The sequence below is a fragment of the Erpetoichthys calabaricus genome, chromosome 4 (genome assembly GCF_900747795.2).
Source record: "Erpetoichthys calabaricus chromosome 4, fErpCal1.3, whole genome shotgun sequence".
Lineage (NCBI taxonomy): Eukaryota > Metazoa > Chordata > Cladistia > Polypteriformes > Polypteridae > Erpetoichthys > Erpetoichthys calabaricus.
Window position 1 is genome coordinate 86237628 of NC_041397.2, and position 26352 is coordinate 86263979.

At 40.2% G+C, this 26352-nt stretch overlaps 1 protein-coding gene across 2 annotated transcripts in view; it reads left to right on the plus strand.

The window, feature by feature from the left end:
• tbc1d4 (TBC1 domain family, member 4) overlaps positions 1–26352 on the plus strand; it is a 210143-nt gene that overhangs the window by 92032 nt on the left and 91759 nt on the right. For both annotated transcript variants that reach the window (XM_028799608.2, XM_028799609.2), the window contains exons 3-6: positions 4252–4341; positions 11086–11190; positions 11456–11588; positions 23031–23122. In XM_028799608.2, the coding sequence (XP_028655441.1) occupies positions 4252–4341; positions 11086–11190; positions 11456–11588; positions 23031–23122 (420 nt within the window). The remainder of the gene's footprint in view (positions 1–4251; positions 4342–11085; positions 11191–11455; positions 11589–23030; positions 23123–26352) is intronic.

Genomic DNA, 26352 nt, shown 5'->3' on the forward strand with positions numbered 1-26352 from the left:
TTTCAATAACATAGAAATCAATATAAACATTAACATCATTATCATATGAGAATATGAAGTAATATATAAGAAGCACATTTCATATAAATATAAATTATTAAACAGTAAAATCTTCTTCTGTAATTTGCTACCGTGGCAATTTGTGTGTCTGTCCAGGATTTTAAATCACCTGTAGCTCGCAAACCGTTTCACCTATACACTTGAAATGTGGTACACATATAGTACGTCACGTCTACTATCCGCTTTATGGGTGATGATTGTATTACTCTTTTTATCTTTATTTTATTTTATTGTAGAATCAACTCCTATCTGCGCACACCAGGGCGATCGTGGGCGGATGCGTATGGTGTATTCACTCCATGTTATCGTGCATTGCGCTGTCACTGCTATTTTGATAAAAGAATTTGAACAACATATAAGAAGCGTATAAATTATTAAACAGTAAAACATTAACATTTAAGAAGTAAAGTTAGATTAAGTACTACTGCAGTGCCTTCGGGTATACCTCATTTTTTGTTTGCCCATTACATGCTTAAATGTATACATTTTTTGGTGCACCTACCCGAGAACACGCGACATATAACTGAGCGTGGGAGAAGCATGGATTTTAAACACGCGTTGAGTTCATCTGCTGGTCTCCCTCGTGGAATAACTGGTAATGTTTGACTAAAATCTACAGCGAGTAAAACGACATTACCTCCTATTTTTTTTTTACGATCTCTGAGATCTTGCTTTTTTCGGTTCAAGGCTTCATAAGCTCTTTTATGTTGTATGGTGTACTTATCCCAAACCATCATCTTTGAATGTTGCAAGACTTTCACCTTGTATGTAGATCGGGGTAATTACATTCATTGCATTCCTAGTCTGAATCACAATCTGATTGTATGGGTGGTTACCTGGCACTGTAGGGTTGCCACCCGTCCTTTAAAATACGGAATCGTGCCGCATTTGAGAATGAAATTGCGCGTCCCGTTTTGAATCAATACTGGACGGGATTTGTCCCGTATTTTTTTTATCATTTTTTTTTAAAGCAGCGTGTCATGCAAATCATCCCACACGCATTTTATGAAGATGCCTCCTTTCCTACTTTTGATTGGGTAATACTTGATGTCATCGTTAGTTTGATTGGTCTTTTTAACTGTCCAGTGAGGAGGGCGTGTCTTTTAAGTAGAGTCTGCAAAGTGTTGGCACTGAGATGTGGCGTCAGCGCCAGAGTTGAAGCCCCTAACGTTGCGGTCAGCAAGTCGGCTAACATCCGCCATGTGCCGTCTTTGAGTTGCGAGAAGCAGATCATAGAATGGTTGAAACTGTTGCCCCTAACGTTGCGCCACGGCGTGTGGTTCGTTTATACCTCGTGTCTTCTCATTAAACTTTTATCTCGCGAATATGTTATTGCAATCCGCACCGGGAGCGTTTCCATAAACTTAATTTAAACTTACATTTTACACCGTGCTTTGTTTCCCTTATGAACATGCTTGTATGCTTCACTCGCTCTCTTCTCAATTGTTTAATTAATTTTTTGCTCTTTGCTGTTTGCGGCTCTTCCTTCATTTCCCCCTACTTCGCTCTTTTATCTCGCGAATATGTTATTGCAATCCTTAACGGGAGCGTTTCAATAAACTGATTGAAAATAGTTTTGCATTTACCTTTTTAGTAAAAGGCGAGCTTTTAAGCCTGAGAAATCACCCCGTAAATGCACACGTTTAATTGCACATGTGTTAATATGTATGGTTACACAGTATTAAAAGACAGTGAACAACGTCAGTTACCTTTGTTCCCGCGTTTGATAAAAGGCGAGCTTTTAAGCCTGAGAAATCACCCCGTAAATGCACACGTTTAATTGCACATGTGTTAATATGTATGCTTACACAGTATTAAAAGACAGTCAAAAATTAACGTCATTTACCTTCGTTCCCGCGTTTGACTCGTGCTGTAAATCTCTTCCTTGTTTTTAGTTCACGTGATTACGTAGGAGGCGTGATGACGCGATACGTGACTCTGCCTCCTCCATTACAGTGTATGGACAAAAAATATGTTCCAGTTATGACCATTACGCGTAGAATTTCGAAATGAAACCTGCCTAACTTTTGTAAGTAAGCTGTAAGGAATGAGCCAGCCAAATTTCAGCCTTCCACCTACACGGGAAGTTCGAGAATTAGTGATGAGTGAGTCAGTCAGTCAGTCAGTCAATCAGTCAGTCAGTCAGTCAGTGAGTCAGTGAGGGCTTTGCCTTTTATTAATATGTATAGATAACCTCATTATATCCATTATTGCCAATCACTAAAATTTCTGTTTTCTCTTTATTTAGCTTGAGAAAATTACTATTCATCCATTTAGAAACACAAGTAAGACATTGTGTTAATGAAACAACAGAGTCGGGGTCATCAGGTGCTATTGATAAATACAGCTGCGTGTCATCAGCATAGCTGTGGTAACTCACGTTATGCCTCGAGATAATCTGACCTAACGGAATCGAAAAGAGCAGCAGACCCAGGATAAAGCCTTGTGGAACACCATATAGAATATCATGTGTCTTTGAGTTATAATTACCACAACTAACAAAGAATTTTCTACCTGCCAGGTAGGATTCAAAACAATTTAAGACACTGCCAGAGAGGCCCACCCATTGACTAAGGCGATTTCTAAGAATATTGTGATCAATGGTGTCAAATGCAGCACTCAGATCTAAGAGGATGAGAACAGATAAATGGCCTCTGTCTGCATTTATCAGCAAGTCATTTATTACTTTAACGAGTGCAGTTTCTGTGCTGTGATTTGTTCTGAAACCCGACTGAAACTTATCAAGAAAAGCATGTTTATTGAGGTGGTCATTTAACTGTATAATGACTGCCTTCTCTAGAATTTTACTTAAGAAAGGCAGGTTAGAAATGGGTCTAATGTTTTCAAAAGCAGAGGGGTCAAGATTATTTTTCTTGAAAAGTGGTTTAACTACAGCAGTCTTAAGACAGTCTGGGAAGACCCCCGTGTCTAATGACGAGTTTACTATGTCAAGAACACTATTAGTTAGCACGCCCGATACTTCTTTGAAAAAACTTGTTGGTATTGGGTCAAGGACGCAGGTGGAGGGTCTCAGTTGAAAAATTATTTTATGTAAATCAGGTAAATCTATCCTGGTGAAAGAGTTGAATTTGTCTATAACGGAGTACTGTAGTACGGAGTACGGCAGTCTTGACTTTCAGCGATCCACAAATATGAATGAGTATATGAAAATTGAATGTCAATTAGTTTGCAAATAGCAACTTTCATTTTTACTTGAATTTGAACTAATCTTGACATGGATGAATATGTAGCAGTCATCACTGACACATAGAAGTAGCATAGTACATTGCATATTTGTGCTTTTGCTCACACGTATCTTGCAGTCAGCACATAGTGATGGATTTTTATGCCATCAGTATGTGTTTTGACATTTAAAGTAAAGAAATATTGCTTTACTGCAAGGTTGGCACAAAAAAAATATAAAAGGGGACATTGGGTTTTCTATGGTAGTGGTGGGGAAAGGGGTTTTGGGAGAGTGATGCTTAATTATAATACCAAAATTTTTTTTTTTTTATTTACAACAAATATTCCTGATAATGCATAAGCAACAGCCTCTCATCTTACACAGTAAAATGTTGAAAGTTAACAAATGTGATGAGCAAGCCAAAAGACGGCCAGAAGTTGTGTCTGTCAGACTGTGTAAGGAGGGTCCTATAAAAACTCTTCACCATAGATAAAGTGAAACTGCAACAATTGTGATATTGCTATTTTAAAAGACAAAGTCAGACATTAAACTACTGAGTTGATGTTGGTTAGAGTGTAAATTTTTCTGGATGTGGAGGCATGACCATGGTGCTGAATGTGCCTCACTTTATTAAAAAATTTGAAATGGTAGTAAATCATTATGCAGTACTGCATATTTTTTTGTTAAGTGACATATTTTAGTGCAAGTTTCAACTTACATCCAAAATAAGGTTACTAACATCTGTTGGGATGGATCTTGTTTGTAACCCAAGACCTGTATCTTATTGTTTCATCTTGCATGTACGGTATTCTGTGGAGTTTTTATGTTAGCTGCTGTAACAGTGCAGTTTTCCTTTGAGACCAGTAAAACATCTATCTGTCTGTCTTTCTAAATATAACTACCCTTTGACTTTTGAACAGGTGGAATACTTATGTAATATATTTGCATGTAAACATTCATATTTTTAATTTTGAAGTAATAATTAAATGCTTACCTGTATTTTTTAGGTGGGAAGATTTGAAATAAACCTCATTAGTCCAGACACGAAAACAGCAGTACTTGAGAAGAATTTTAAAGATATTTCTTCATGTTCTCAGGTTAATATTACAATTTCAATTATTTGTAGCTGTGCTATTTTTTTCTTGTTTGAAGAGTGGGGAGATCTAAATGTATTGTATTGCTGATGATAACTTCATTTCTTTTTGTCTCTGAAGTACATATTCCATAAATGTGGTTTTAATATTTTGTTTTAGCATGGTTTAAAGTAAATATAGTAATTCTGTTTTAATGATAGCTTAAGATCATTATCAATTATATAAGAGTTTTCTAGTAAAATAGCTAGACCAATTTAGAGCTGTCAGTTCTTACTTTATCTTATTTTAGGTGTTTGTTAACATTACAATATTACCTTATATTAAGTAAATGTGCAGATGGAGGCATTATTAGATATGCAGTATATAAAAGAGTAATTCTCTATGCTGTTCATCGTTTGCTAACTGCCAGATGACAAGCTTGTTTAGATGTGTGGTTAGCTACTACTCACCAGTAATGCTTTTGTCAAGATCAATTGGAGACAATTGTTTTGTCTGCTTTGGGAAATGCGTAGGCAGACTGACTGGGGTACTCCACTATCATTTCCCTAGGGCCATTCTCTAGTGGCCTTGGAGGGGATTGTAAACATTGGAGTAAATAACTATTAACTGCACAAAGAATCTGTTGATGCTTAGCAGGAGCCCTTTCTGTCACATTTTATGACACAGACAAGGGTTTAAGAATTGTGCTCCTGTCTCTTTTAATTAAATCTTACATGTGAGGTTCTTTATATGCATTAATTAGAACTGTGTATTCGTGAATTTAGCCGGTTATGGCTATTTCAAATATCATATTTTTCAGATAAATCTGCATACTTATATTAGGATACATACTTTCTTTACTGTATTTACTAATTATTACACATACGCAAAACAACTACCAGCCAAAATCCATATTACTAACCGAGAATGGTAAACCGGAAGGCACAGACCCAGGTACACGGCGATGGACGCAGGAGACATAGCGCGCGTCTCATAAACCGCCAGCGAATTGTGATCCACCGCGCACGAAGGAGTCACCACTCAAAAACGAAAGAGCTCTTGACGTGAATGAGAAATGAAGCAACAATACGCCCATAGCTAACGACTACCGACACGGCCACACAAAAAAGAGGATTCTGCGCTGCAGCCCAGATTCAAACGGAAGAGGCTATGGAGGCCCCACAGGTCCACAAAGATAGAAGTACGAAAGGCAAATGCGTTGTGGCAGGTGGCTGATTGCGAGCCGCACCCAGCTACCTATTTAAGGAGCCGCCGCCCTGCAATCAAGGCTGGAGTCGGGTAGGAGGAGGACAAGGCCGATGCAGAGGGGGCGAGGAGAGGCCCTGTGTGTTGTGTGGAAGAGAGAGAGAGAAGGCTGAAGGAGCCAGGATTGTGAAGAGACTGTGGGGGATTTGGTGTGGTGCACTTAAGGACTTTGTACATAATAGTGAGTTGTAGAATAAACGTGTGGTGATGGCTAAATCAGTGTCCGCCTGTCTGTGTCCGGGACGCACCCTTTCACAGTGGCGTAGTCGGCAGGATGCTCCACCTGGGTCAAGGTGGGGACCTGCATTCATGGAAGAGTTTGTGAAAGGCCCGGCACAGCAGGCAAGCTCACCCACGTGCCGCAGGGGCGGCGTGCACCCAACCCCGCAGGGAAACGCGGTATCGCGGACCAGTGGAGGTCCGTGGTGGGACTTTGTGTTTCAGGGGCGGCTCACCGACGCGGTGGCCAAGAAGCAGGCTGCCGAGAAGGAGAGGCTGCAGCTGGGGAAGCCGCAGCAGCAGCGGAGCTGCCCGGAGAATCGCTCTCCAGTGAGAGAGGGGAGCGAGATGGCCAACCAGAAGACCCTCCTCCTAACAGGCACGGGGTTGGACAGCGTGTCTTGTTCTCTCGCCAGTGATTGGTCGGAGGCGAGAGCAGGGAATGTCCGTCCCGCGCTCCAAAGAAACCCGAGTGGGCCGCAGGGAAGGGCCCATAGAGAGCAGTCGGTAAGTGGAACTACTCATAAGGTAAGCCCACCGCCGGCTGCTTCTCTCTCCTTGGCGGCGATTTTACAGGAGCTGCAAAAACAGCTGCGCCTTGTGCTGTCGCCACCAGCCGAGCAATGTGCCCTCCGGGCGGAGTCGCTGGAGTCAGGAGGGATGGCAGCGGCGTCGGATCAAGAGCCGCAGGCAAGAGTGGATCGGCGCGCTGCAGGAGCTCCTGGACGGAGAGGCACAGCGGGGAAGGTAAGGGAGACCGACCCCGTGAAGCTCCGGACGCCAGCGGGGCTGGGTCTGCCCTCTTACAATGGGCAGATCCGAACCGTCGCAGCGTCCCAAAGTAAACGGAGGAAGCGGCTTGGGGAAGCCATTTCCTCCGATAAAGGAGTACGTGCTGCTGAGTGCGCGCGTACTTCAAAGGGCCGTCCTCTGCGGAAGCAGAGGAAATACCTGTTGGCTGAGAGGTGGAAACGGAGCGTGATCCCACTGGTGGTCCCGTGGCGGGGAGCACGGACTGCTCAGGCGGGGAGGTTGGAAAAGAGAGCATCGGGGTGCCGATCGGGGCCGAGAGCATTGGCCCAACTGAAGACGAGCCGTGGGGCTGCGTCAGGGCAATGCCTCCGCCCTGGTTTTTCTATTTCTTTTCTAGGATCGGGCCCTAGGCTACGGAGTGTCAGCTTGCCGCCGAGTGGTTCACGTCCTCGCAGAACGGTCCGCTGGTCCTGGGAGGTCTCAGCTAGCGGGGGAGTCATGTGGCAGGTGGCTGATTGCGAGCCGCACCCAGCTACCTATTTAAGGAGCCGCCGCCCTGCAATCAAGGCTGGAGTCGGGTAGGAGGAGGACAAGGCCGATGCAGAGGGGGCGAGGAGAGGCCCTGTGTGTTGTGTGGAAGAGAGAGAGAGAAGGCTGAAGGAGCCAGGATTGTGAAGAGACTGTGGGGGATTTGGTGTGGTGCACTTAAGGACTTTGTACATAATAGTGAGTTGTAGAATAAACGTGTGGTGATGGCTAAATCGGTGTCCGCCTGTCTGTGTCCGGGACGCACCCTTTCACAGCGCCTACACATAGTGAAACCCGACATAGTATGGAAGGCGCAAGCGTCACTGCCATATTGTGAGTGGCACTACTGCGGAGTGAAGGCGCAGGCGTCACCGCCATATTGTGAGTGGCACTACTGCGGAGTGAAGTTAGGAATAATGTGCTGCTTGGGATTGTACAAACCGCTGAACGCTTTACACCAAATTCAAACACAATACAGCTCAACGATACAAACACGAGCCCACCTGGATAAGATCAATGTACACAGGCGCCTACAACGTGCGTCTGAGACTGCAGAAGCAAAGCAGGCACGGGTTCAAAATGAACGCGGAAGCAAAGCAGGCACGGGTTCAAAACGAACGAGTCCGCAAAGGTCCACAAAGATAGTACGGAAGGCGCAGGCGCCTACAACGCGCTTCTGAACTAAACGTCCACACTACATAACATGGTCCGGGTAATAAGAATAACTCTCTGTATTAGACGTACGGCATCCTCACACGTCCAAACCATATAGCATATGTGGATCACATTACAGTGATGCATTATTAACAGTACAACCACAGAAAACACTCCGTATTAACGGGTTACCCAACACCAGGGGTTGGCGAGCGAAGCGAGCAGGGGGCGGAGCCCTCTAGTACTAACTAATAGTTTGTAAAAAAACTACATCAGAAAAGCAGAATGGAAAACACCGCTTCTCCAGAAGGTACATATCAAAAAAGTATACCAAGTGCAAATGCTGCTCTAGTGATTTGGTGGCATCATAATACAGTAGCCTAATGTCAGTATTATATTTCCTTGAATTACCAAATTCTGCAAAGTTTCTCCCAAGATAGAAAAGCATGAAAAGTTTAATATTCTAAACTTCAGTATTATGTAGGCTATTCTACTAGCTGTAACAAATATGCTAGCTTTGGCAATGACTAAATGTATAGGCTATTCTACAAATGCAATCTATTTGCCTGATATATTAAGTTCAGCTGCAATCCACTCCATTTTTTGTTTCTTTTAGTCAAGTCTCTAAAATCATTATGAATTGTTTTTTCAATAGAACAAGATGTTCTTTTCCTAAACCAAGTAGCTGTTTGAGCAACACCAATTAAAAAAAAAACAACAAAAAAAAACAAACGTTTGTCTCTTCGGAATAACAAAAAGATAAAAAACTAAACTTTTAATGGAAATTTCTGTCAAAATGGAGAACTTTCCATTGTAGTCTCATTGAAAAACATTACATTGCCACCAACTGCATAGTGCTAACATGTCAACGCAGCATAATTACTGAGCTGCTGCAGGTCCCTTTCTGCCAATATTCCTTTGATTAGAACTGTCTGCCTTGAGGAGTATTTTTTGTATTTGGCTATCTGTCTTGTCCTTTATTCTACATGTGTAACAACCTTTTTTCTTTATTCTTATGTGGACTGCTTGCTTTGAATTTTCACTAAATCTTTTAAAACAAACTCTTGGACTGAGAGATTTCTTTAGGCATGCATTTTATTCGTGCTTGATCCTGCCTTACTCACCAGCAGCTACACTAAAAGTTTAAAACCGTGTGCCCTCCATGCCTTACACATGGCAAGGCAGGTCACTAACTGAGACTATTCTATAGTCAGAGGGGCAAGAAGTAGTTAGAATATACCAATTTAATTCAGCTTGTGGGGGTTATAAGAACCACCCATAGACTATGCATTAATATATAGACAAACATTTAATATAGCTTAGATAACTAGCAAATGGGTTTTACAAGTACATAATAGTTTTAAAGATTCACCACCCCCTATACCATCATTAAGAATATACCACAAGGACAAATAGGTTATACAGTAGCTAAGGACAGAAACTTGATGTAGACCTACTTACATTTTAAACATTTTTGTAACTCTATACCATTATCAATATTGTTATCCAATTGTGACTGTGCGGGCCAGCTTCATGCTCCCTCTTCCATTTTATGATATTATTGTTTTAATCAACCATTGTGTGTTTTGTTTTTTACAAATTCAATTTAAAGAGCGTGTAAAAACCTCTTTTTGATCCACCTTAGAATGCTAGTTGCTTTATATTCCCAAGACATTTAGAGTTCATGCTTCTCTTCAAAGTTTTATATAGTCAATTAGTACCATCAAATCTTAGATCTTGATCCTCTCCTGTACATTGACTAACAATTCAGAGCAGCTATGGTGGTATCACAAATATTCTAAACAGACTGTGGTGAATAATTGGGGGCTATGTCCCCAAATAAAGTTTGACTTATTGGTCAGTTTCATTCCCTTTACTCATGAGTTCTGGCTAGTGATTAAAAGGCTAATGCAGAATTTAGCGTATCTGGGGTTACTTTCTTATATAGAATAAGCAACATGGTAAAAAACTTGGTTTAGATATGTCTCTGCTTATAATTGAGAGAAAATCATTTGAAGCATGTAGTTATGATGCTCTCTGAACCCAGTAGCAGATCCGGGATACACTGGAGGAATAAAGTCTCTATGGCCCTCATAGCACATGGAAATTGTTTTGAAGAAACAGAAACTCCTTCTGGAACTAGTGTGACACCTGGTCTGTCACATTCTTATTCACATTTACTTAGTTGGCTGAAGCCTTTATCCAAGGCAACTTAAAACATTTGCAATGCAATTGGTTACAGTTCTTTTGGTTTCTCAATTGGAACACAGGCGGGTCAACTGACTTGCTCATGGTTACACAGTGTCGGTATTGGGATTTGAATCCACAACCTCAGTGTTTGAAGTTCAAAGCCTTGACTGCCCACACTGTCTGCTATGTCCAGCATGGCTTGTTGCTACCACCTTCCTCTTCAGGGTGAATCAATATAAAATGGAGTGAGATGACCTGCTTTTTTCCCTTTACTTTTTAAACAGATTTTCATTGTTTGAAAATAAGTAATCACAGTGTTAACATAAAAAAATATGGTGGACCTGAGGCCCCTACAGTGAATTCCATTTTGTTTTATCTCTATGCTGCAACCTCAGTGCACTAAATACACCGGGTTTAGGAATCTCAGTGAAACTTGGTGTACGTATACTTGACACTTCCATGGTATGTAGCTGAAAGGAAGCATTACAGGATGAAGGCATAATCCTAGATCTAAATCTAATATCTATGCAATATCTATGTTCTCTATGCAAAAAAAAAAAAAAATCAGATAAATGTAGCATTGTTTCATTGATATCTTCTTTTAAAGTTCTTTTAACTTTCATATACTGAAGGTTACCTGTACATATTCTGTTTATCATAGCTGAGTCTACACATATTCATTTAACATAAATAAAATCTTGAATACACAAACTTGTACTGCTTACAAATCTCAGTACTAAGTTAGCATTTTGTAGTACAATGCAGTAAAACTTCAGATAGTAAGCAAATACACATCTTAAATTTTGATTATTAACTTGAAATATATTATGACAGAAAACAGCAGTATAAATAGTCTTTGCTCCTAAATCTTCTGTATTTTAATGTATACAGTATTATTCTGTTTATCTTTTCATAAATACTTGTTCTTCAACACAAAAACTTGTTACACTGAATAAAATACACTTAAAGGCCATTGAAATACCATCTATATATCTAAGATGTTTCGGAGCTTTTAAATGTGGCTACAAGAACATATTAACAAATAGTAAATTTATATACTTTTTTAAACTTCAAAACCTTTTTAAGGCGAAGTGAATATACAGTACGTTGTTAAAATGTTATAATCATGTCTTTTCTTTTTTTTCCTCCTAAAACAAGGGTATTAAAGAAGTTGATCACTTTGGATTCATTTGCCGTGATGCTTCTGAAAATGGAACCAGTCAATATGTGTGTTACGTATTTCAATGTGCAAATGAAATTTTGGTGAGTTAGATACTGTTTACTCTCCTTAAAACATTTGATTGCATGGATTAGACATGAATGCTGAATTTGAAATAATCATAATATGGTAAGAGAAGTGTGGTAAAGGCAGCTATTTAATTTCATATGTTCTTGTTTAATTAATTTGTTACAGAATTCTGTACTGTAAAGTAGATCTTTCCACCACTGCAACACTTTTTCCCAATTATTTGATATGTGTTAAATATGAGTAGAGTTAAACTACTAATATGTCTCCTATAATTTACAGGTTAATGAAGTTATGATGACTCTGAAGCAAGCTTTTAGCACTGCTACTGCCCTTCAGAATGCAAAAACTCAGATAAAACTGTGTGAAGACTGTCCAATGCACCTTCTTCACAAACTCTGTGAGCGGATTGAAGGTAATCCTTCCTAAATTGTTTTGTTGGATAATGGATGGATGGATGGATTTTGAAGAAAGTATTAAAATGGTCTGACTTATGCACAGAAAGCAAAAGATGTACAGTATATAAGCTAATTTGATTCATTGCAATACAATAAACCTCACCCTAAAATTCCTCATGCTGCTATGCATGATTAGTAATTTAAAATACCTAATACACCTAATGCAGAAAATAATTTTTGTTGTTTTAGACATTTTGGTAGTGACTGATTTATTTCCAGTGCAGCTCACAGTTATAGTTACAACTCAATTTAGTGGCAGATCATTTCAAAAAATAATTCAAGCACTATGTACTACTGGTGTTTGACATTTTTGATATTTCATATATAAATGCTAGAAGTTCATAAATGAACAGTAATCAAAACTAAAGTGATTAATACTCAGAAAGTATGTTTTTGCAAGTAGGAACCCACATTTCACCCACGTTTCACCTGCTCCACTGACAGACTGAGGAGATTGTTCCTCCCCCACACTATGCGATTCTTCAGTTCCACCCAGGGGGGTAAATGTTAACACTTTACAAGGTTATTGTCTGTTATACCTGCCTCACTCTCTAAACCATGCAATTTTTAACTTGCACAGTGTTTTTCTCGCTCTTGAATTAATATTGTCTTTATCAGTATGCTGCTGCTGGAGTATGTGAATTTCCCCTTGGGGATTAATAAAGTATCTATCTATCTATCTATCTATCTATCTATCTATCTATCTATCTATCTATCTATCTATCTATCTATCTATCTATCTATCTATCTATCTATCTATCTACTGTATCTGTCTAAAGTCAACACTTTGAACATTAGATCAGAAACTTTCAATATGCTTTTTTTTTTCATTACATAAATATAATATTGTCCAATTCTGTTTCATTTTGATGTATTTGTGTGTGCAATTCGTCATGTGTTGTGAGTCTAGTGCAGAGCACACTTGTGATTGCATACAAGCCAAGGCAGTTTACATTGGGTTGTCATTCCCTTGTGTATTTTAGGTGTAATGAATAATTATAGTTTTTATTTTAGTTCTCAATTAGATAACTTAGATGTATTCTTATTAGTATTATTCAGTACTTTAATTTCATACATCATCTTGATTTTCATTTGGCTTAAATCATTTTAAGGGTGCTGGTCCTGGTAGGAAGTTGCGCAATTCAGGAAACGGTCTTAGATGGTGCACTGTTTCCACACACAGGGCACAGCCTCATACATATTCATAGTTAGTAATATAGACTTAATTTTGCACTGTCAGTTAACATAGAACGCATGATTTTCAGGTAAAAACAGACTGTCAGTTTTGAATACTCAAAAAAGCTATGCAGTTGTACACAGTGGCTTGGCTTTATAGTGAAAGGCACGGATTTGACCCCTCTCTCCTTTGGCTTCTTCGTGACAATTTGTTCTTGTATTCACAAAGCACCTGAACTGCATTTGAAACTGTCTCCTCTCATAGTCCATTTTGTTTCAGTACAGACATAGGTTAATTTGTATAAAGACAAAGCAACCAGTCACAACGCAGGAATTAATATCGTAATTGGAACCCAGAGCACATTCTACACTAAAGTTAGTGCTGTTGTTTTAGAATTTATGGATGACACCTGGCGCCTCATTTATAAAACCTGGGTACACACAAATAGAGGCTTGAAATGTGTGTACACAACTTCCCAGACAAATGTTGGGATTTATAAAAGAAAACCTGATGTGAAAGTTTGTATAAATTTACGGCAACTCTGACCCATGTGTACACATTTCAGAAATGCTGGGAAATGAATACACCCAAAGTAGGGAAATGCAGCCAAACCAGCTAAACAAATAACTTGCACGAATTATTATAATATTATAACAGTTTGATGATAAGATTTATAATAATTTATTTATATCACAGAGCACTTATTGTGATGTGTGCTAATGTGACATACATATGTAACCTCAAAAGTGATGAATAAAATGCACAGACTGTATTTTAGTTCCCATTTAAGAAGGCCAATATTGCACATGTTTTGCTGAAGAACTTTTTGTATTTTATTTCAAATACCTGTTGTCACTTCTCAGGGGACTGGTGACAAGTCAGGAAAATCTCAGCCAAGCTTCACTCCATGATACGTGCTGTGCTGAAAACCATTAAATGACCAGCAGGGTGCTATATCCAGTTTTTGCATTTTGTGGGTGTACAAACATAACACATTTTTGCCAACATACTATGACAATTTGCAGCAGTATCCAGCTCTCCTAATGAAACCAGATCACTTTACTTTACTAATATTGCAATAATGCAATAGCAAAAATAAAGCTGCTTTTTTAAGTATAAGCTGTTACTTTCCATTAACACACAAGTTATACTGTATTTGACACCAAGGTGAGGCTGACAAACATCATGTCTCTGTGGCCTAGGTCAGCCCATAATTAATTTATTTTGAGGCAAACTAGATTTGGCAAGTTTAAGTTTTTCATATGTTCTGTACTATTCATTACATCAACAATCATGTCATTACATATGCCAGGTAATCATGGCCACCCGCTCACCTAATGCCTTTCCTAGACCCACAGAACACAGAGGAGAGGTACTATAATGCCATGCATTGTCTTGCATGCTCAGTTGCAGAGCTCAGGCAGATGCTCTTGAATGCAGGTGAAAGGATCTTGGCATGTTGGGAAGAAGGCTGCTACTGTACTAGGCAATAAATGTTTGCAGCATCATGATTTCATATGTATGAGGTTAATTAGCATTGAGGCATGTTCATGAGCGCACATTTACTAGGTGATTGTGATTTATAAAGGGTAAATTGTATAGAAATGTGCATTCAAGTTTTAGAATTTTTACAGTATATCCATGAAAAGTTTTATAAATGAGGCCCCTGGTTGGTAAATTTAGTGCTTATAACAAATAAATATATTAATTTTTATTTTCATAAGGAAACTGTTTATTGGCTGTATTATTCTTTTTCTTGACATACAGGTGTCCAGTACCTACTGTTTGTGGGTAATATGCACTATCACTATCACTATCTCTTTTTAGTATAGCAGTAAAAAAAAGTGTTAATCTCTGGTGCATTTGAAATTGGTATGTTGTGGTGGTGTGAGTTTTGCCCTCAGATTCATTTCATGAAAGCTGATAAATTATTCATTGATTAAAATCTATACTATTCTCCCTGTGATCAGTGTAGTATTCCCAATCCACAAAGATGGCTTTTTCAAATCTGTCTGAAACTGTGTGCTGTGTTAAAGACCCCTCAATCCCTTCTCCCTCTTTTCAATTCACAATTTGCAAATGCATATCCTAAAAATCTATTTGATGCAATCTTCAGGCCTGTTTTTCAGCTGTAATTAGCATATAGAATTCTGTTGTGTGCATTGAGGGACATAACGTCTTACAAATATTTAAAGTATCTTATGGTGCAGTTTATTGAGAGCATTACACAAATTCAGATTTAATTAATGAGACATGTTAAATTTGCTGTTTATTCTGTTACTACATTTATAATGTACATTTAGGAGGGTTATTAACATTAGCGGGCTAAAACACAAAGCAATCAAAGAAGAGACTTCCTTGTGTCTCTTGCGCACAGAATAGTAATTTTGTGATGTGGAACTACTCTGTGTGAAATAGTATTTAAATCATTATGCAACCACTGTTGTTCTGCTCATAAATATTCTGTTCAATATCTGGTTGTTAATGCATCATAATTGTGTTTTGTACTTCTTAATTAGTATGCAGTTTTTCATAGCATACATTATTTATGGTTATTATTTATTGATTAATTATTTTTAAATGTATCTTCATACATTATTCACGATTATTATTTATTGATTAATTATTTTTTAAATACTGTAGTTCCACCTGGAGTCACTTGCTTCTTATTATCTTGAGACATAGTAAATTCAGCACAGCTTTCTTACTGACAGTAGACAAGAAATTTTTCTGCGATCTTGCATTAATTTGCTTGGAATGGGCAATAAATTATTTATTATTAAAGTTCCCTGGACAAAAGATTATGATGTGCATGTCCCATACCCATTCACTGACTATATGTAAAATGCAGAAGATTTAGAAGTACTTTCTATTTTCAAGATCTTCGTTGTGGAGAATGTAAATATGTCAGCTATTGTTAAATCACTGAGTTAGAAAAGATATCATGTTATGATTAAGATTCCAAATAATGGTTTGAATAATATCCTGACAAAAAGGCATAAACAGGGTTATTCACAATTCTGATAAATTTTATATCACTTTTGCATCAATTTAGTTGGTGGTTTAAATTAAGTATTACTATACTTGCAAAACTCAGATGCATATTTAACATGATGGATTTCCCATTAACTTAAGCAGTAACATCCCTGATTTATGTAATAATGTAAAATGATATAAATAAATTCCTTCCCCTCAGTGGTCTCTCCATATGTCTCCAAAAACGAATATTCTGCTTAGACATGTCTACAAACTGTCTCTTCTCCCTCCAGACAAGGCAAGAATAAATACTCATACCCAATTTATCCAGTCTAGTGAAACTACACAACTCTTCTTGAAGCAACTAAGGACTGCTCAAGCTTTCTAACACCCCTATTTTGGATATGTACAGGTTGTACTACTGTGAACAACCTGTATTTTGTTTTATCATTAATTTATAAAGTCACGGAGTAATTATAGTACATTGTCTTGTTGTCCACATAAGACTTTTTTCTATCTTGCTTGTTAACAATGTAGTGTCTTGTAAATGACTCAAAATTTGATTATGGATTTTTGTTTGTAACCTTAGGTTAAGGGGTATGTCAAAAAAGAATTATAACTTGTTCAGTTAAAAGTAAGCCAGCCTAACATTTTAAGGAGAAACTGCTTTTTTTTTCAATAACCGGGTGGGGTTGGGGGGTGGAGGGGGAGTGATGGATGTCCAATTCCTGGTAGTGTTCCTACATTCTAGACAGGGAGACGAAAACTGCTTGAATAATTTTTGCACTTCCCTTTAAGACCCTTTCTGGACCATTTTATCAGACTTTGTAGGAGACTCACATGACCTCCGTGTGCAACAACAGACGAGAGATAATTTTGCTGTGGTCATTCAGCTGTCTTTATTTGTAGGTTTTTCAGTTATCTTATTATCTTACAATTTGTAGTGTGGTTAACCTTCTTGGCATGTCTCCAGCTTGAAATTTAAATACGGTTACTCCTGAGTTAGACATAGGGCTATGTGTAAATGATCCGCTTTAGTGTGTTAAGCCTGATTAAATCTTGGGGCAATATTCTGCTGCCATCTAGTGGATGCAATAACAAAAATGTATGAATATTTTTATGTGTTTTGCCACTCTAAAGTAGGTCATCAGTATTCAAAATGGGACAGAGCCTTCCTCCAAAACGCAATGACGTGTAAATACGAAGCTGTAAAGCCAATTTTAAAACAAACTGAAACATTAGTTGAATCAAGGGCGATAACATGTTGATGACAATGTGAACTGGTCATCAGACATTGACTAATGATTGATCAGATTTTGAAATTCTATTCTCTCATACTCAAGGTCAGAAAAAATATAAGAAAGATATACAAGTGCTCAAAGAAACATGCGTAAACTGTCCTGACTGCAACATCGGGCTATATATTAGTGACTGTCATAAAATTTATCACATTAAAGAATGTACGAATTCTACATCATTACAGCAGTGGACACAAGACATACCTTTCCTACAGTATTTAGTTGACATTTTGGTAATAACGTTTTTTATTGTTAAGCAAAATTCAGCATTTCTGACTCGTTTTCCTGGGGGTTAAACATAATACTAAGGAGGCTATAAGCTTAATCCTTCATTTTAACACTCCAAAATCATTTTTCATTCTTAACACCTAAAAAAACAGCCTTAAGAACCATTTGCAACCAAGATACAATCTCCATCTTTCCAGCACTGTTCGAATTGTTTCACCAGTCTATTCTGGCTAAAAAGCCAATTTTCTGCTGATTTACAGTAGTTTTTTAGTACTGTCAGTGGGGCTATATGGAATCTGTTTTATTTTTTCACAAGTTCTGTTTTACTTTTTTGGATTTTTCGGTTTTCACCGTTTTATTTTTCCTTGATTTGGAATTTTGTTTTTTTACGTTTTTTTTGGTTTTTTTTTTATTGTAAGAAAGCAGTATCAGCTACAACAAAACAAACAATAATGAAGTGGAACTTTACATTCCTTTTAATAAAACAGTACAGTACCTTATTTTGCATTCCCATTCATCAGGTAGGAGCTAAGATCATCCATGATGCTGTATGCTGAGACTGCAGTAGGACAGTGAGTGCCCTCCAGAATTGTAAGGGCTGTTACTAGTTTGATGCATCCTTCTGAGATGAAGGTTAACTTCACTTTTAGAAAAAAGAAAGAGTGACCTGCTTTTAAGGGCTTGTTGCATCTGAGGAAAAGCCTGCTCTTCTGCCCAGTTTATAACAGAAGAATCAAATGTGGACCTTCCGTGCCTCGTCACTGGGTCATGGGGGTCTGCTGGAGCCAATCCCAGCCAACACAGGGCACAAGGCAGGAACCAATCCCGGGCAGGGTGCCAACCCACCGCAGGACACACACAAACACACCCACACACCAAGCACACACTAGGGCCAATTTAGAATCGCCAATCCACCTAACCTGCATGTCTTTGGACTGTGGGAGGAAACCGGAGCGCCCGGAAGAAACCCACACAGACACGGGGAGAACATTCAAACTCCACACAGGGATGACCCGGGAAGTGAACCCAGGTCCCCAGGTCTCCCAACTGCGAGGCAGCAGCGCTACCCACTGCACCACCGTGCTGCCCTACCTGTATAATTTAATCAGTTAAATGATTCATAGTAAATACATCTTGTAGAATTGGAACTGCTTACATAAAAGAATTACCATACAGCCAAATGTTTACTCACCTGTCACTATGCTGAGAACTATGTGTTCTCGGCTATCAGTGGTTTCATCAACTACAACATATATTTATTTTCTTGTCACGAATCTTTCGAAGAATGGTGTCCATATTTTATTCAAAGACAGGGGGCTAATGAGTTTGACAAATACTGCTCTCATTTTCTGGCATCGTGCCTCCTTGTTTACAATGCTGAATAAAGATAGCTGCATCTTCGTAATTTTGTCGAGCGGTATGTCTGACTCACGTGGACACAAACTGGCATCTTGCATCTGACAATTTTGTTGTTTCCTCTGTTGTTACCTGAAAGGGAACACTTTTTTATCTTACTTGTTTTTGAGTTGGGCTTTAGATTTGACGTGGTCATTGCACGTATCTTTTCGTGTCTATGGTATGCTGGCAAAACTTGTAGAAAAGTTGTCCAGATTCGTAAAAGTCGCCAGGATATTCTTGTGCCCACAATTTTGCAGTTAAGCTCTTGTTTCATAGTTTTTTCGACGTAGTTAGGGTATCTGATACTGCTCGCTTCGGCATTTCTGTCTTGTGCAGCTAGCTAATTCACATGTCTTTAACAAGAAAACATACAGGAAACATGCACACAAACAGATAGAGGCACAACTGAATTTCTATGAATAACTCTGTTTGCTTCAAAAACAACAAAATAGAAAATAGTATCTGAATGATAGAACTACAGATTAGTCAATCGTTTAATTTATTGGGAAGTTTTGTAACAGTCACCCGTTTAGACTGTAAATTCCGCACATTTCCATTTTTAAATCTAAAATTCGTTTTTAATTGTTAATTCAGTAATTCTGTCTGTGTTTTCTGCATCGCAGAAATCATAGGGCCCCATATCAGTTGTTTAAAGCAGGGGTCCCCAACCCCCGGTCCGCGGCCCACTACCGGTCCGCAGCCGTCTGACAGCCGGGCCGCGAGAGAACTGCTGGCAATGGCGACTCACTCAGACTTTTCAGAACGCTTGGCGGGCGGGGCTTTGCAGCGGTGCAGAGAGAGGAGAGAGGCCGAGGTGAAGAGAGTATTACAACAAAGTATTTTTATGGTCCCGACAGTTTCCCCATATGACAGGAGTCTATAGAAATCACGTTACTACGAAGTACATTCAACAGATGCTTTCATTACAACGAAGTGACCTTGAAATGCTTGAACGAATCATCCACAGAGCAGTTAGATCTGTGGTCGCATGCTCAGTTGTGCACATTTGCACAATGATCCCCAAACAGAAACATTGTAAAAAAATCTCTTTCTTCGAACTTTCCTCGTACTGTTTTTTTTTTTTTTTTTGCTGTTTTGTTGTCTGTGGTTTTCAGTGATTCCTTTTGCTTATTACTTGTCAACATTTGAAAAACATCCATTGGAATTTAACTCATTGTCACCCTCCTATAGAAACGGCAGACACGAAAAAAAGATAGCAGTGTTAATGTTTGTGATGTGCAATCTGTTGGATTGGCAAATGTAAAGCATATGTCTTTGTTATATGCAAAAAAAGAAGAAAAATCTCAGATTGCAAACGTATGCGAACTGCTTAATAACTTTAATAATAATAGAAATGTTATGTAAACTGTGTATAAAACTGCTTGTAATGTACCTGATGGATGACCCCGCGGATGAGAAAACAACACTCAATGCTAGGATGCATGCATAAGTGCTCCAGTGCTTTTATTAAAAACAATCAACAAACAGTGTCCAAATAGATAGGCCAGTACAATGTTTCAATAAATAAGTAATCCATAAAATGAAAAGGTGCTGGTGGAGGTTAAAAACAAACCATAAATAAATCCATTTAAAATGAGGTTAAAGATACACACAGAGCAGGAAGATGTCCATAAAAACATGAGCCCTGGCACAGTCCTTATGAGGCTTTGCAGTAGAGAAGATGCCTTGCTGACAGGCACAGCCATCCTTCTTAAACCATGATGGTTCAGCGTCCCTACTGCTCCATGGCTCAACAGCAGGGCTCTCTGTCAGGACCCAGGCTCTGGTCCTTACTGGCCATGGTTCATCCCAGTAAGGCTTCCTGTCCGAGCATTCTTTTGCTGACTCCTGCTGCCTTCCCGGGCTTAAGCGGTAAGCAGCACAGCTTCTGATCCCTCCAGCTCCCTTAGATGCTCGGTCAGAGTGATCCTCGTCAGCAGCCCCGAGCGTCTACCACATGCTCAGTCCAGGACACTCCTCCTCATGGTGGCCTGTCTCTCTCTCTCATTCTCTCTTGCTCGCACTAGCTCTCACTCCTGTCTTCCTGAGTGCTTCTCTTTTCTTCCTATAACCTCCCTTCTTTGTTTATCTTTCGTTCTCGACCCCTTTCTATCCTGTGGAAGCTACTCATATACAGTAATCCCTCCTCCATCGCGGGGGTTGCGTTCCAGAGACACCCGCGAAATAAGAAAATCCGCGAAGTAGAAACCATATGTTTATATGGTTATTTTTATATTGTCATGCTTGGGTCACAGATTTGCGCAGAAACACAGGAGGTTGTAGAGAGACAGGAACGTTATTCAAACACTGCAAACAAACATTTGTCTCTTTTTCAAAAGTTTAAACTGTGCTCCATGACAAGACAGAGATGACAGTTCAGTCTCACAATTAAAAGAATGCAAACATATCTTCCTCTTCAAAGGAGCAAACAAATCAATAGGGCTGTTTGCTTTTAAGTATGCGAAGCACCGCGGCACAAAGCTGTTGAAGGCGGCAGCTCACACCTCCTCCGTCAGGAGCAGAGAGAGAGAGACAGATAAAAAAAATCAATACGTGCCCTTCGTGCTTTTAAGTATGCGAAGCACCGTGCTGCATGTCGCTTCACGAAGCAGCTGCACAGAAGGTAGCCAACGTGAAGATAATCTTTCAGCATTTTTAGACGAGCGTCCGTATCGTCTAGGTGTGCGAACAGCCCCCCTGCTCAATCCCCCTACGTCAGGATCAGAAAAAGTCAGCGCAAGAGAGAGAGAGAGAGAGAGAAAAGTAAGCTGGGTAGCTTCTCAGCCATCTGCCAATAGCGTCCCTTGTATGAAATCAAGTGGGCAAACCAACTGAGGAAGCATGTACCAGAAATTAAAAGACCCATTGTCCGCAGAAATCCGCGAACCAGCAAAAAATCTGCGATATATATTTAAATATGCTTACATATAAAATCCGCGATAGAGTGAAGCTGCGAAAGGCGAAGCGCGATATAGCGAGGGATCACTGTACTACAGTTTCAATCTGGCACAGGTTTGAGCGCACCTTGCCCTCCGAGGAATCACTGAGACACTTCACTGACACTTGCACTTTACGGAGTGAGATTATTTATTTAAACTCTGCACAGTGCCATGGACCACTCTTCCCAAGCACATCCTGTAAAAGTGTTAGCTTTAAACAGATTTGAATGTATCACTTTGATCAATAATCTTGTACCATTACAAAGTTTTGGAGGGTTTACATCAAAAGCAGTATACAAATTGAAACTGGCCCAGTGCATAGAAAAACAGTTTACTGCAGAGAAAGGGGGGACTAAAGTAGAAAATGACAGAAAGTGAAATAAAAAGTACATCAAACCGAAAGTCACAATTTTGCAACGAGCAATAATTATGATATATACAGTGGTATGAAGCAAATTGAAATATAGTGATCTTCAGATGTGGGGTTTTACTTTTACATTTAATTAAGAATTTGTTTTCAAGATTGTAACAAATGAGAACATATCCCAGCGTACATCAGACTCAAAATAGGAACTAACCCTAGGCAGTACACTAACTTGCAAGTATAGATTCACCAATCAACCTAGTCTATTCCAATCCAGGCTCTATTATTATCTTGAGAGTTGTTTTTTTTTTTTTTTGTTGAAATGCCATTATAACAACAAATAGCAGCTTATTTAAATCTATGTAGCAAAGTGTAGTGAACAACGTAAGGCTATTTCTGCACAGTCAACCACAAGTGGGGAAAATAAGCCTCTGTTTTCATTTTGTTTCCACATACTATCTTCACCATGATCCTGCCAATAGTTAAATACTGCTGTTACACGCTAATGAGATGTTTTTGAGACCTCTGTTTTTGAGTTTTGTGTGCCATTAGAAATTGGAAGTATAAACAGACTGTGCTTTAAAATTATTTCTGTAGTATGTGAATTCTATTTTTTATATTATTTTTGTGAAATGTTTTGCAAAGTTTTTAATACCAAGGAATAACAAATAATCTAGGTTGTCTTATACAGATATTCAGTATCCTCCTCCCCACCCTTTCCCAAGCCTCTGGGCAGTTTGAGAGCCTCAAATATAGTACATACTGGATAGCTGCACAGGAACATCTGAAGTAAATTAAGTTGCATTAGAATCCTGTCATTCTCGGTATATTTAAGATTGCATTACACTAGTATCTAAATCCCATGATCCTGTTCTGGATAAACAGGTGTGGAAAATGAATGGATGTAGTGATTTTTTAAATAGGTGAACTTTTGGTTATGAAGAGACATTGATTATGCAAAACATCATTAAAGAATAAAGAACTAGCATTTTTTGTAAACTTTTTTTTCTCTGTTTTAGGTCTCTATCCACCTAGGGCTAAGCTTGTTATACAGAGACATCTATCAATTTTGAATGATAAAGAGCAAGCAGACATATTTGAACGTGTGCAGGTAATCAATTTATTGCATCAGAACAAAGGATAAAAGCTGCATGAAAAACTTGTAAATGTTTATATCACTAAAATGAAATATATGAAAATACATAAAATATAATAAAAAGTAGAGAAATATTTTTCACTACATTTATTTTTCTGACATAATCCCAAAATTTAATACAAGATGTGCTTGAAAATTTCTGCAAAACATAACAATAACTTCCTATGCTTTTGCTTTTTGTGTTGCATTTAAGATTTTAAAGCAGTAGTTTTAGCAAATTTCAAAATATTTTAACTTTTTCCTACCTTGAGCTATCTCTTACTAGTGTGAAGAAACAGCAGTTTTAAATGTTAGGTAAATTTTTTTGCTAATACACAGTGTGTGCAAATTTGTACACACTAATAATTAACACAGTGAAGTTGGTGTTATTATTGTAGCCATTATTTTATAAACTAACATTAGCTTTACAGTTTCAAATACATTTAGTGAGGTGTTATTTTATTAACTTGTTAATAAGACTGAACAGTATCATTTTTGAAGGTTTCTTTGGATGATTAACAAGAAATCAAAGGCATGTTTAATTCAGCACCAGCAGACAGGACACTTTTAAACATAACAGAAACTAACACGAGAAAGAACAATGTGGTGAGAGAGATTAGATAGCAACACAGGCCCTGCTAGTTTCTTAATACTAACTTGGACCTGAATTCTTCAATGGGTTCAAAACGTATATACACCCCACGAAAATGGGTTGTCTTTTTTTAACATATTTGGATGAAAGAATCACATTTTAACATCATTTGTACTTTTTAATTCAGCAATGGAATTACATTTTCTTAAAAAAAAATTTGCATCACTATCTTTATTTTTTCATCTGATCCATCCATCCATTCTCTTTCGCTTATCAGAGGTCGGGTCGCGGGGGCAGCAGCTTGAGCAGAGATGCCCAGACTTCCCTCTCCCCGGCCACTTCTTCTAGCTCTTCCGGGAGAATCCCAAGGCGTTCCCAGGCCAGCCGAGAGACATAGTCCCTCCAGCATGTCCTGGGTCTTCCCCTGGGCCTCCTCCCAGTTAGACGTGCCCGGAACACCTCACCAGGGAGGCGTCCAGGAGACATCCTGATCAGATGCCCGAGCCACCTCATCTGACTCCTTTCGATGCGGAGGAGCAGCAGCTCTACTCTGAGCCCCTCCCGGATGACTGAGCTTCTCACCCTATCTTTAAGGGAAAGCCCAGACACCCTGCGGAGGAAACTTATTTCAGCCGCTTGTATTCGCGACATCGTTCTTTCGGTCACTACCCATAGTTCATGACCATAGGTGAGGGTAGGAACATCGATCGACTGGTAAACGGAGAGCTTCGCCTTGCGGCTCAGCTCCTTTTTCACCACGACAGACCGATGCAGAGCCCACATTACTGCGGATGCCGCACCAATCCGCCTGTCAATCTCATGCTCCATTCTTCCCTCACTCGTGAACAAGGTCCCGAGATACCTGAACTCCTCCACTTGGGGCAGGATCTCGCTACCAACCCTGAGAGGGCACTCCACCCTTTTCCGGCTGAGGACCATGGTCTCGGATTTGGAGGTGCTGATTCCCATCCCAGCCACTTCACACTCAGCTGCGAACCGATCCAGAGAGAGCTGAAGATCACGGCCTGACGAAGCAAACAGGACAACATCATCTACAAAAAGCAGCAGCCTAATCCTGAGTCCACCAAACCGGGCCCCCTCAACGCCCTGGCTGCGCCTAGAAATTCTGTCCATAAAAGTTATGCACAGAATTGGTGACAAAGGGCAGCCCTGGCGGAGTCCATCTCTCACTGGAAATGGTTTCGACTTACTGCCGGCAATGCGGACCAAGCTCTGGCACCGATCGTACAGGGACCGAACAGCCCTTATCAGGGGGTTCGGTACCCCATACTCTCGGAGTACCCCCCACAGGATTCCCCGAGGGACACGGTCGAATGCCTTTTCCAAGTCCACAAAACACATGTAGACTGGTTGGGCGAACTCCCATGCACCCTCCAGGACTCTGCTAAGGGTGTAGAGCTGGTCCACTGTTCCTGTAGGGACTCCTTCTTCAGCTTGACGGCATCCCTCACCGCCGGTGTCCACCAACGGGTTCGGGGATTGCCGCCACGACAGGCACCAACCACCTTACGGCCACAGCTCCCGGTCAGCAGCCTCAACAATAGAGGCACGGAACATGGCCCATTCGGATTCAGTGTCCCCCACCTCCCTCGGGATGTGGTCGAAGTTCTGCCGGAGATGGGAGTTGAAGCTACTTCTGTCAGGGGGCTCTGCCAGACGTTCCCAGGAGACCCTCACAACACGTTTGGGCCTACCAGGCCTGACCGGCATCCTCCCCCACCATCGAAGCCAACTCACCACCAGGTGGTGATCAGTTGACTGCTCCGCCCCTCTCTTCACCCGAGTGTCCCAAGACATGTGGCCGCAAGTCCGACGACACGACCACAAAGTCGATCATCGAACTGAGGCCTATGGTGTCCTGGTGCCAAGTGCACATATGAACACCCCTATGCTTGAACATGGTGTTCGTTATGGACAATCCGTGACGAGCACAGAAGTCCAATAACAAAACACCACTCGGGTTCAGATCGGGGTGGGGGGGGGGGCATTCCTCCCAATCACGCCCTTCCAGGTCTCGCTGTCATTGCCCACGTGAGCATTGAAGTCTCCCAGCAGTACGAGGGAGTCCCCAGAAGGTATGTCCTCTAGCACCCCCTCCAGGGACTCCAAAAAGGGTGGGTACTCTGAACTGCTGTTCGGTGCATACGCACAAACAACAATTAGGACCCGTCCCCCCACCCGAAGGTGGAGGGAGGCTACCCTCTCGTCCACCGGGGTAAACCCCAATGAACAGGCTCCATGTCGAGGGGCAATAAGTATACCCACACCTGCTCGGCACCGCTCACCGGGGGCAACTCCAGAGTGGTAGAGAGTCCAGCCCCTCTCAAGGAGATTGGTTCCAGAGTCCAAGCTGTGCGTCGAGGTGAGTCAGACTATATCTAGCCAGAACCTCTCAACCTCGCGCACTAGCTCAGGCTCCTTCCCTTTCAGAGAGGTGACATTCCACGTCACAAGAGCCAGCTTCTGTAGCGAGGATCAGACTGCCAAGGTCCCCGCCTTCGGCCACTACCCAACTCACACTGCACCCGACCTCCTTGGCCCCTCCCATAGGTGGTGAGCCCATGGGAAGGGGGTATTTTTTCATCTCATCTAT